Source organism: Ranitomeya variabilis, chromosome 2, assembly GCF_051348905.1.
Source record: "Ranitomeya variabilis isolate aRanVar5 chromosome 2, aRanVar5.hap1, whole genome shotgun sequence".
In the NCBI taxonomy this organism is placed as follows: domain Eukaryota; kingdom Metazoa; phylum Chordata; class Amphibia; order Anura; family Dendrobatidae; genus Ranitomeya; species Ranitomeya variabilis.
The window spans coordinates 11,124,546-11,136,808 of record NC_135233.1 but is presented as its reverse complement, the minus strand read 5'-3'; the positions used below and the strand labels follow the sequence as shown (position 1 = coordinate 11,136,808).

Here is a 12,263-nt window from a genome sequence, read left to right as displayed (position 1 = left end):
TCTGCAGGGATAACCGCAGTGGTTTTGCCCTGCAGATTTATCAAATCCGCTGCTGGAGAACCCTCCCTACGTGTGCACATAGCCTCATAGGAATCCGCAGGTGTAAACACGCAGGTGGAATCTGCAGTAAATCCGCAGGTAAAACCGCCGGTAAAACGCAGTGCTTTGTACCTGCGGATTTCTAAAAACAAGTGCGGAAAAATCTGCAGAGGTTCCATCTACGTGTGCACACAGCCTGAATGGTGCAAAAACAAAAGATCCAAACGACAGAGGAGGATAGAGAAGCAGCTGCACCGAGGGCCAGGGCACCGTCCACTGAGGGCACCGTCCACTGAGGGCACCGTCCACTGAGGGCACCGTCCACTGAGGGCACAGCTCCACCACAGCCCTGCTGCAGCATGCTGGGAACTGTAGTGCTGCAGCCCTGGTCACCGCTGCCCTCAGCAGACATGGCGGCCGCCCTCACAGTCTCACACGTCTGCCCTCCTCAAACATGGCAGCCGCGGCTGTAGGCTCCGCCCTGCCCGGGTCAGACATGGCGGCTCCGGTGTCATCATCTGGAGGGAGACGTGTCCTGGAAGTGCGGGATGGGGAGAAAGAAGCGGGAGCGGCTGAGCCTGGCCACGGAGGTGAGGAGCGCGGGCCCCGGACGCTGCGTGTGCGACCTCCCCCGTGTCCTCCCCGCACGATCTGTGGTTGTGATGTCATAATACCACAGTGAAAGCTGGAGACTGACGTCACAGAGAGCCGCCCCTAGTAACCAGTCAGGTGCAATCCCCATAGCAACCAACTTAGAATTTTTTAAAGTGAGTAGGATCTTGTTTGGTTGCTATGGGAGAATGAGATCATGTGTCTCATCTGCCCCCCCAAGAACTGGTTACCGGGGAGCCGCCGCCCCCACCTGGTTACCGGGGAGCCGCCACCCCCACCTGGTTACCGGGGAGCCGCCGCCACCACCACCTGGTTACCGGGGAGCCGCCACCACCTGGTTATAAGGGAGCCACCTTATGGTTGCCATGGAACCTGAAAGGAGCCGCCTCCTGCTTGCCGTAGACCCTGTACTGAGGCTCCGCCTGGTTGCCCTAGACCCTGTACTGAGGCACCGCCTGGTTGCCGTAGACTCTGTCCTGTGAGCCGCCTCCTGCTTGCCGTAGACTCTGTCCGGTGAGCCGCCTCCTGCTTGCCATAGACTCTGTCCGGTGAGGCGCCTCCTGCTTGTCATAGACTCTGTCCGGTGAGCCGCCTCCTGCTTGCCGAAGACCCTGTCCGGTGAGCCACCTCCTGCTTGCCATAGACCCTGTCCGGTGAGCCGCCTCCTGCTTGCCGTAGACCCTGTCCGGTGAGCCACCTCCTGCTTGCTGTAGACCCTGTACCGAGGTGCCGCCTGGTTGCTATGGGCACTTGCTCATGGCCGCTGTAGTAAGCCTCCCATCTGCTCGGTGCTTCATCCACCAGTGACCACTCTGCCGTGGGTAAGGCCGGGGCTGACATCGTCCTCGCTGCTTTGTTCCAGGATGTAAACAATGAGCGAATCTCCTGCAGTGCCGCCCCTAGTAACCAGTCAGGTGCAATCCCCATAGCAACTAACTTAGAATTTTTTAAAGTGAGTAGGATCCTGTTTGGTTGCTATGGGAGAATGAGATCATGTGTCTCATCTGCCCCCCCCCCAAGAACTGATTACCGGGGAGCCGCCGCCACCACCTGGTTACCAGGGAGCCTCTGCCGCCACCACCACCACCTGGTTACCGGGGGGCCGCCACCACCTGGTTACCAGGGAGCCACCTTATGGTTGACATGGACCCTGAAAGGAGTCGCCCCCTGCTTGCCGTAGACCCTGTACTGAGGCACCGCCTGGTTGCCGTAGACCCTGTCCGGTGAGCTGCTTCCTGGTTGCCGTAGACCCTGTCCGGTGGGCCGTTTCCTGGTTGCCGTAGAACCTGTCCAGTGATCCGCCTCCTGCTTGCCATAGACATTGTCCGGTGAGCCTCGTCCTGGTTGCCGTAGACCCTGTCCGGTGAGCCACCTCCTGGTTGCCGTAGACCCTGTCCGGTGATCCGCCTCCTGGTTCCCGTAGACCCTGTCGTGTGAGCCACCTCCTGGTTGCCGTAGACCCTGTCCGGTGAGCAGCCTCCTGGTTACCGTAGACCCTGTCCGGTGAGCCGCCTAATGCTTGCCGTAGACCCTGTCCGGTGTGCCGCCTCCTGCTTGCCATAGACTCTGTCCGGTGAGCCGCCTAATGCTTGCCATAGACTCTGTCCGGTGAGCCGCCTCCTGCTTGCCGTAGACCCTGTCCGGTGAGCCGCCTCCTGCTTGCCGTAGACCCTATACCGAGGTGCCGCCTGGTTGCTATATACAGTTGCTCATGGCCGCTGTAGTAAGCCTCCCACCTGCTCGGTGCTTCATCCGCCAGTGACCGCTCCGCCGTGGGTAAGGCCGGGGCTGACATCGTCCTCGCTGCTTTGTTCCAGGATGTAAACAATGAGCGAATCTCCTGCAGTGCCGCCCCTAGTAACCAGTCAGGTGCAATCCCCATAGCAACTAACTTAGAATTTTTTAAAGTGAGTAGGATCCTGTTTGGTTGCTATGAGAGAATGAGATCATGTGTCTCATCTGCCCCCCCCCAAGAACTGATTACCGGGGAGCCGCCGCCACCACCTGGTTACCAGGGAGCCTCTGCCGCCACCACCACCTGGTTACCTGGGGGCCGCCACCACGTGGTTACCAGGGAGCCACCTTATGGTTGACATGGACCCTGAAAGGAGCCGCCTCCTGCTTGCCGTAGACCCTGTCTAGTGAGCTGCTTCCTGGTTGCCGTAGACCCTGTCCGGTGGGCCGCTTCCTGGTTGCCGTAGACCCTGTCCAGTGATCCGCCTCCTGCTTGCCGTAGACCCTATACCGAGGTGCCGCCTGGTTGCTATATACAGTTGCTCATGGCCGCTGTAGTAAGCCTCCCACCTGCTCGGTGCTTCATCCGCCAGTGACCGCTCCGCCGTGGGTAAGGCCGGGGCTGACATCGTCCTCGCTGCTTTGTTCCAGGATGTAAACAATGAGCGAATCTCCTGCAGTGAATGGTGATCGTACACGTAATGACGGGGGGCTTATTGTTTTGATCCCACCACGACAAGGTGACCCGATCTGGAGGGTCTGTGGCTCTGGCAGTTCTCGCTAGATGCCAGATGGGGGAAGGGCAGGACCGGACCCAACTCTAGCAGCACCTGCCGGGGAAAGCTCTATAGATGAGATGCGCAGCCAAAAAGGGAAAGACGTCGCCCCCTAGAGCCGCAGCATACGAGGAACCGGAGGAATGTTACTGGCCAGTGTGAATGTGCACCTACACGCTGCACTTACACTGATGGGTGTGCCGGCCCGTTCATTCCAGTGCCGCAGACTACTTCCCGACATGTTTATGGAGAGAAATGCGCGGGTGGTGAAGTCGGCGCTCACGTCCCGGTAAGAGGCCACTGCTCATGGTCTCATCGCACCAATGGTTTCTCTTGCAGATAGATGGCGTGGAGGAGAAGCTGGAGGCCTGCAGGAGCAACATGGAGGACATCGACTACAGACTGCGCAGAGATGAGCTGACGGAGGAGGGGAGGTGAGGAGCAGATATGGTGAGGTGACGCGAGGAGCAGATATGGTGAGGTGAGGGGAGGCGATGAGCAGATATGGCGAGGAGCAGATATTGGGAGGTGAGGAGAAAATATGGTGAGGGGAGGCAAGGAGCAGATTTGGTGAGGGGAGGCGGAGCAGATATGGCAAGGGGAGGCGATGAGCAGATATGGCGAAGAGCAGATGTGGCGAGGGGAGGCGAGGAGCAGATGTGGCGAGGGGAGGCGAGGAGCAGATGTGGCGAGGGGAGGCGAGGAGCAGATGTGGCGAGGGGAGGCGAGGAGCAGATGTGGCGAGGGGAGGCGAGGAGCAGATGTGGCGAGGGGAGGCGAGGGGAGGCGAGGAGCAGATGTGGCGAGGGGAGGCGAGGAGCAGATGTGGCGAGGGGAGGCGAGGAGCAGATGTGGCGAGGAGCAGATGTGGCGAGGGGAGGCGAGGAGCAGATGTGGCGAGGGGAGGTGAGGAGCAGATGTGGCGAGGGGAGGCGAGGAGCAGATGTGGCGAGGTGAGGAGCAGATGTGGCGAGGGGAGGCGAGGAGCAGATGTGGGGAGGTGAGCAGATGTGGCGAGGAGCAGATGAGGGGAGGTGAGCAGATGTGGCGAGGAGCAGATGAGGGGAGGCGAGGAGCAGATGTGGCGAGGGGAGGCGAGGAGCAGATGTGGCGAGGGGAGGAGCATATGTGGCGAGGGGAGGCGAGGAGCAGATGAGGGGAGGTGAGCAGATGTGGCGAGGAGCAGATGAGGGGAGGCGAGGAGCAGATGTGGCGAGGGGAGGAGCAGATGTGGGGAGGGGAGGAGCAGATGTGGCGAGGGGAGGCGAGGAGCAGATGTGGCGAGGAGCAGATGTGGGGAGGGGAGGCGAGGAGCAGATGTGGCGAGCGGAGGCGAGGAGCAGATGTGGCGAGGGGAGGCGAGGAGCAGATGTGGCGAGGGGAGGCGAGGAGCAGATGAGGCGAGGAGCAGATGTGGCGAGCGGAGGCGAGGAGCAGATGTGGCGAGCGGAGGCGAGGAGCAGATGTGGCGAGCGGAGGCGAGGAGCAGATGTGGCGAGCGGAGGCGAGGAGCAGATGTGGCGAGCGGAGGAGCAGATGTGGCGAGGGGAGGAGCAGATGTGGCGAGGGGAGGAGCAGATGTGGCGAGGGGAGGAGCAGATGTGGCGAGGGGAGGAGCAGATGTGGCGAGGGGAGGAGCAGATGTGGCGAGGGGAGGAGCAGATGTGGCGAGGGGAGGCGCAGATGTGGCGAGGGGAGGCGAGGAGCAGATGTGGCGAGGGGAGGCGAGGAGCAGATGAGGCGAGGAGCAGATGTGGCGAGCGGAGGCGAGGAGCAGATGTGGCGAGGAGCAGATGTGGCGAGGAGCAGATGTGGCGAGGCGCAGATGAGGCGAGGAGCAGATGTGGCGAGGAGCAGATGTGGCAAGGAGCAGATGTGGCGAGGAGCAGATGTGGCGAGGAGCAGATGTGGCGAGGCGAGGAGCAGATGTGGCGAGGCGAGGAGCAGATGTGGCGAGGGGAGGAGCAGATGTGGCGAGGAGCAGATGTGGCGAGGAGCAGATGTGGCGAGGCGAGGCGAGGAGCAGATGTGGCGAGGGGAGGAGCAGATGTGGCGAGGGGAGGAGCAGATGTGGCGAGGGGAGGAGCAGATGTGGCGAGGGGAGGAGCAGATGTGGCGAGGGGAGGAGCAGATGTGGCGAGGGGAGGAGCAGATGTGGCGAGGGGAGGCGCAGATGTGGCGAGGGGAGGCGAGGAGCAGATGTGGCGAGGGGAGGCGAGGAGCAGATGTGGCGAGGGGAGGCGAGGAGCAGATGAGGCGAGGAGCAGATGTGGCGAGCGGAGGCGAGGAGCAGATGTGGCGAGGAGCAGATGTGGCGAGGAGCAGATGTGGCGAGGAGCAGATGTGGCGAGGAGCAGATGTGGCGAGGAGCAGATGTGGCGAGGAGCAGATGTGGCGAGGCGAGGAGCAGATGTGGCGAGGCGAGGAGCAGATGTGGCGAGGGGAGGAGCAGATGTGGCGAGGAGCAGATGTGGCGAGGAGCAGATGTGGCGAGGCGAGGAGCAGATGTGGCGAGGGAAGGCGTGGAGCAGATATGGCGAGGAGCAGATATGGCGAGGGGAGGCGAGGAGCAGATATGGCGAGGAGAGGCGAGGAGCAGATATGGCGAGGGGAGGCGAGGAGCAGATATGGCGAGGCGAGGAGCAGATATGGCGAGGCGAGGAGCAGATATGGCGAGGCGAGGAGCAGATATGGCGAGGGGAGGCGAGGAGCAGATATGGCGAGGGGAGGCGAGGAGCAGATATGGCGAGGCCAGGCGCAGATATGGCGAGGAGCAGATATGGCGAGGCGAGGAGCAGATATGGCGAGGCGAGGAGCAGATGTGGCGAGGGGAGGCGAGGAGCAGACGTGGCGAGGGGAGGCGAGGAGCAGACGTGGCGAGGGGAGGCAAGGAGCAGACGTGGCGAGGGGAGGCGAGGAGCAGACGTGGCGAGGGGAGGCGAGGAGCAGACGTGGCGAGGGGAGGCGAGGAGCAGACGTGGCGAGGGGAGGCGAGGAGCAGACGTGGCGAGCGGAGGCGAGGAGCAGATGTGGCGAGGCGAGGAGCAGATGTGGCGAGGCGAGGAGCAGATGTGGCGAGGGGAGGAGCAGATGTGGCGAGGGGAGGAGCAGATGTGGCGAGGGGAGGAGCAGATGTGGCGAGGGGAGGAGCAGATGTGGCGAGGGGAGGAGCAGATGTGGCGAGGGGAGGAGCAGATGTGGCGAGGGGAGGCGTGAAGCAGATATGGCGAGGGGAGGCGGGGAGCAGATATGGCGAGGAGCAGATATGGCGAGGGGAGGCGAGGAGCAGATATGGCGAGGGGAGGCGAGGAGCAGATATGGCGAGGGGAGGCGAGGAGCAGATATGGCGAGGAGCAGATATGGCGAGGAGCAGATATGGCGAGGCGAGGAGCAGATATGGCGAGGGGAGGCGAGGAGCAGATATGGCGAGGCGAGGAGCAGATATGGCGAGGGGAGGCGAGGAGCAGATATGGCGAGGCCAGGCGCAGATATGGCGAGGAGCAGATATGGCGAGGCGAGGAGCAGATATGGCGAGGCGAGGAGCAGATGTGGCGAGGGGAGGCGAGGAGCAGATGTGGCGAGGGGAGGCGAGGAGCAGATGTGGCGAGGGGAGGCGAGGAGCAGATGTGGCGAGGGGAGGCGAGGAGCAGATGTGGCGAGCGGAGGCGAGGAGCAGATGTGGCGAGCGGAGGCGAGGAGCAGATGTGGCGAGGCGAGGAGCAGATGTGGCGAGGCGAGGAGCAGATGTGGCGAGGCGAGGAGCAGATGTGGCGAGGCGAGGAGCAGATGTGGCGAGGGGAGGAGCAGATGTGGCGAGGAGCAGATGTGGCGAGGGGAGGAGCAGATGTGGTGAGGGGAGGAGCAGATGTGGCGAGGGGAGGAGCAGATGTGGCGAGGGGAGGCGAGGAGCAGATGTGGCGAGGGGAGGCGAGGAGCAGATGTGGCGAGGGGAGGCGAGGAGCAGATGTGGCGAGGGGAGGCGAGGAGCAGATGTGGCGAGGGGAGGCGAGGAGCAGATGTGGCGAGGGGAGGCGAGGAGCAGATGTGGCGAGGGGAGGCGAGGAGCAGATGTGGCGAGGGGAGGCGAGGAGCAGATGTGGCGAGGGGAGGCGAGGAGCAGATGTGGCGAGGAGCAGATATGGCGAGCGGAGGCGAGGAGCAGATATGGCGAGGAGCAGATGTGGCATGGCGAGGAGCAGATGTGGCGAGGCGAGGAGCAGATGTGGCGAGGCGAGGAGCAGATGTGGCGAGGCGAGGAGCAGATGTGGCGAGGGGAGGCGAGGAGCAGATGTGGCGAGGGGAGGCGAGGAGCAGATGTGGCGAGGGGAGGCGGGGAGCAGATATGGCGAGGAGCAGATATGGCGAGGGGAGGCGAGGAGCAGATATGGCGAGGGGAGGGGAGGAGCAGATATGGCGAGGAGCAGATATGGCGAGGGGAGGCGAGGAGCAGATATGGCGAGGCGAGGAGCAGATATGGCGAGGGGAGGCGAGAAGCAGATATGGCGAGGGGAGGCGGGAGGTATTGGCGCCCTTGTTCTATTTCTGCTGCTAATTTTACGTCTTTTCTCATCATTTTAAGGAAATCGTTAGAGAAGGAGAAGAATGCGCTCACCAACAAGATGTCTTATTATGGTCAGTAGGGGGAAGGGCCAACTGTGTCATATTACACAGGATAAGGGGGCGGAGCACAGGGCGTGGTATTACACAGCATAGGATGAGGGGACCGGGCACAGCATGCGGTATTGCACAGTTCAGGATGAGAAGACGAGGCACAGGATGCGGTATTGCACAGGGTGCGGTATTACACACTGCAGGATGAGGGGCCGGGCGCAGGATGCGGTATTATACAGTGCAGGATGAGAGGCCGGGCTCAGGATGCGGTATTACACACTGCAGGATGCGGTATTACACAGTGCAGGATGAGGGGCCGGGCTCAGAATGCGGTATTATACAGCGCAGGATGCGGTATTACACAGTGCAGGATGAGGGGCCGGGCTCAGAATGCGGTATTATACAGCGCAGGATGCGGTATTACACAGTGCAGGATGAGGGGCAGGGCACAGGGTGCGGTATTACACAGTGCAGGATGAGGGGCCGGGCACAGGGTGAGGTATTACACAGTGCAGGATGAGGGGCAGGGCACAGGGTGCGGTATTACACACTGCAGGATATGGCGGTGATTTCAGAGTGACCTATGAGCTCTTTTGTTTCTTCCTTCAGAGAAGGAGCTGAAATTTCTACGACGTGAGAACCGTAAGAACGCCATGGTGTCCTTCGCCCTCTTCTTCCTCATAGTTCTGGTGTATTACTACTGGACCATGTGACCGGCGCCGCGGACGACGAGCGGACAGAGACCTACGATGTCACCACAGATCTGAATGTCAGGGGGTCGTGGAGCAGATTCCAGTCTCTCCGCCACTTTCCAGCTCCTGTCCCTGGTAGGAGCCATGTTTACCGCTACCCATTAGCCTGGATCTGTGCAATTGCATCCGCCTGGGCAGATGACGTTAGGTTTCATCTACTAACCGTCCCTCTCGGAAAATGGCTCCCACTCGTGAATACTGAGCGCCTCGCTGTCACCTGCCTGCTGACGAGCTCCAGTAACGCTGCTGACAACTGAATGTTTCTTTTCATATATTTTATATAAGATAATAAACCGTTTTTTCACATCCTGTGCTCCATTCCTCACGGGGTGGTGGGTGCAGGAGGTGGTCACGGTCAGCACTGGCCGCCATCACACGGCAGTCTCCGGCTGTGTCGTTCTGCCTCCGACTATCAGAAATGCTGGACGTCTCCGATTCTGTGGTCCTATGTGTCACTGTACGCGGGGGCTGCTCCTGACTCACCCCATGATAACACCCAGCGCTGCAGCCGGACCACACGGCCCCATTCATTGCTGCATTTCCACCTTTTTTCGGTCTAGTTATGGGAGTTTTCCGCATGGCTTTTTTTTTTTTCTAAATTGTCAAAAGAAAAAGCGCTGCCAGGACCGAAGGTAAAAAAAGTGGGATGTCGTACCAACAATACCTTGCAGCGCAAGACAAGAGTGAGGAGGAGAACAAGATGGGGACTTCTCCAAATTTCCAGATCTCACTAGATTGGAATATGTGGGGGTAAACTACGGTTTAGGCTCACGGCAGGGCTCAGAAAAGGAGCGGTGTTTTGGAACACAGACTTTGATGGAATGGTCTGCCTGTGTCATGTCTCGTTTCAAGAGCCCCTGATGTGCCTAAACAGTGGAAACCCCCCACAAGTGACACAATTTTGGAAGGTAGACCCCTCAAGGAGTGTATCTAGATGTGTGGTGAGCACCTTGAACCCCCTTGTGCTCCACAAAAGTTTATAACGTAGAGCAGTGAAAGTAAAATCAAATTTTTCCCACAAAAATGTTATTTTAGCCCCTTAATTGTATTTTCACAAGGATAGCAGGAGAAAATGGACCCCAAAATTTGATGTGCAATTCTTCCTCAGTAAGCCGATACCCCATACATGGTCAAAAACTACTTTTGAGGCACAGTGCAAAGCTCAGAAGGGAAGAGGCGCCATATTGGAGTTCAGATTTTGCTGGACTGGTTTGAGAGCCCCTGAGGTTCCAGAACAGCAGAACTCCCCATAAGAGACCCCATTTTATAAACTACACCTCTCAATGAATTCATCCAGGGATGCAGTGATTATATTGATACCACAGGTGGGTCACAATTTTATATCACTGGGCAGTGAAGAAAAAAATAAATATTTTTACCACCACTGGGGAAATGGGTAAAAAAGGCACCAAAATGTGTCCCACAAGTCATGCTGAATGTAGAAATACCTGAAGTGTGGACGTACAGTACGGCTTGGCCACACGGTGAGACTTGGCAAATAGCGCTGTGTCCCTCCCGAGTCTCACCGTGTGGCCAAGCAGTACTGTTATGCAGGCGGCATTCTGGAGCACAGAACTTTCTATAATAGTTTGCGGACTCCAAATAAAAAGCCCCTAAGTGCTAGCAGAGCAGAATCCCCCCTCAAGTGACCCCATTTTTGCTGAGTGAAAATTGCAAACTGCTGTTGCAGTGACCAATACGTTGTAGTGCCCAGTACATTGTGGGCAGCTCATGCACCCGCACCCGTTAGGTGGGCTTACATCGCTACAAAGTGCCAAACGTGGAAGCTAAATGTGTATTAGGCACAGTGGGGCTCAGGATGGAGGGGGGGGCATTTTGATTTGGGAGCACAGAATTTGCTGAATTTCTTTTGGGAAGCGAGGAGCCATTTAGCTTTTCTAGAGCATTTGTGCTACCAGTAAGTGGGGGCTTTTTGTGGATTGAGTTGAAGCTTTTATTGGGATCATTTTACATAACAATTTGGATCTTCGCTGAGCACGTACTTTGGGGTTTCCGTTTAAAACTTTGAGTGACATAATTCAGATCAAACACCCAAGGGATCCGTTCACTATAACGAGGCAGCAGAGCTTCTCTGGACTCTGTCTGGCCTCTGTTCAGTGTTATCCTTTTTTTTTCAGAGGTGCAGAATACTGTGGCTGACGGCACTTTTATGCAATCCTATAAAGACGGTCACCGCCGGATCACAGGTCAGATGGCGTCCACAGTGCCTCCATCTGCATCATGATAGAGAATCTTCCGCCAGGGGTTCTGTCTGAATCACGTATTTCAGAGATTTACACAGAAAACGTGGTGTCAGAATGGGGCTCTGTGCGGCCGCTCATGTTCTCTCCTCCATGTCTGTATGGGGCTCTGTGCGGTCGCTCATGTTCTCCCCTCCATGTCTGTATGGGGCTCTGTGCGGCCGCTCATGTTCTCTCCTCCATGTCTGTATGGGGCTCTGTGCGGCCGCTCATGTTCTCCCTCCTCCATGTCTGTATGGGGCTCTGTGCGGCCGCTCATGTTCTCTCCTCCATGTCTGTACGGGGCTCTGTGCGGCCGCTCATGTTCTCCCTCCTCCATGTCTGTATGGAGCTCTGTGCGGCCGCTCATGTTCTCTCCTCCATGTCTGTATGGGACTCTGTGCGGCCGCTCATGTTCTCTCCTCCATGTCTGTATGGGGCTCTGTGCGGCCGCTCATGTTCTCCCCTCCATGTCTGTATGGGGCTCTGTGCGGCCGCTCATGTTCTCCCCTCCATGTCTGTATGGGGCTCTGTGTGGCCGCTCATGTTCTCCTCCTCCATGTCTGTATGGGGCTCTGTGCGGCCGCTCATGTTCTCTCCTCCATGTCTGTATGGGGCTCTGTGCGGCCGCTCATGTTCTCTCCTCCATGTCTGTATGGGGCTCTGTGCGGCCGCTCATGCTCTCCTCCTCCATGTCTGTATGGGGCTCTGTGCGGCCGCTCATGTTCTCCCCTCCATGTCTGTATGGGGCTCTGTGCGGCCGCTCATGTTCTCCTCCTCCATGTCTGTATGGGGCTCTGTGCGGCCGCTCATGTTCTCTCCTCCATGTCTGTATGGGGCTCTGTGCGGCCGCTCATGTTCTCCCTCCATGTCTGTATGGGGCTCTGCGGCCGCTCATGTTCTCTCCTCCATGTCTGCATGGGGCTCTGTGCCGCCGCTCATGTTCTCTCCTCCATGTCTGTATGGGGCTCTGTGCGGCCGCTCATGTTATCCCTCCATGTCTGTATGGGGCTCTGTGCGGCCGCTCATGTTCTCCCTCCTCCATGTCTGTATGGGGCTCTGTGCGGCCGCTCATGTTCTCTCCTCCATGTCTGTATGGGGCTCTGTGCGGCCGCTCATGTTCTCCCCTCCATGTCTGTATGGGGCTCTGTGCGGCCGCTCATGTTCTCCCCTCCATGTCTGTATGGGGCTCTGTGCGGCCGCTCATGTTCTCCTCCTCCATGTCTGTATGGGGCTCTGTGCGGCCGCTCATGTTCTCTCCTCCATGTCTGTATGGGGCTCTGTGCGGCCGCTCATGTTCTCTCCTCCATGTCTGTATGGGGCTCTGTGCGGCCGCTCATGTTCTCCCTCCATGTCTGTATAGGGCTCTGTGCAGCCGCTCATGTTCTCTCCTCCATGTCTGTATGGGGCTCTGTGCGGCCGCTCATGTTCGCCCCTCCATGTATGTATGGGGCTCTGTGCGGCCGCTCATGTTCTCCCCTCCATGTCTGTATGGGGCT

At 58.9% G+C, this 12,263-nt stretch overlaps 1 protein-coding gene across 1 annotated transcript; it reads left to right on the top strand.

The window, feature by feature from the left end:
* Nucleotides 1-483: 483 nt before the first annotated feature.
* CCDC167 (coiled-coil domain containing 167) lies at nt 484-8,830 on the top strand. Its single transcript, XM_077292198.1, has 4 exons — nt 484-629; nt 3,501-3,595; nt 7,741-7,793; nt 8,382-8,830. Exons 1-4 carry the CDS (start codon nt 588-590, stop codon nt 8,483-8,485), a joined length of 294 nt encoding a protein of 97 aa, XP_077148313.1. The 5' UTR covers nt 484-587; the 3' UTR covers nt 8,486-8,830.
* Nucleotides 8,831-12,263: the final 3,433 nt, after the last annotated feature.

Excerpts from the sequence above, each read along its gene's own strand:
- CCDC167 (XM_077292198.1), top strand. The coding sequence starts at position 588 with ATGGGGAGAAAGAAGCGGGAGCGGCTGAGCCTGGCCACGGAG. Across the intron at positions 3,596-7,740 it reads GAGCTGACGGAGGAGGGGAG|GAAATCGTTAGAGAAGGAGA; the intron begins GTGAGGAGCAGA and ends CATCATTTTAAG. Across the intron at positions 7,794-8,381 it reads CAACAAGATGTCTTATTATG|AGAAGGAGCTGAAATTTCTA; the intron begins GTCAGTAGGGGG and ends TTCTTCCTTCAG.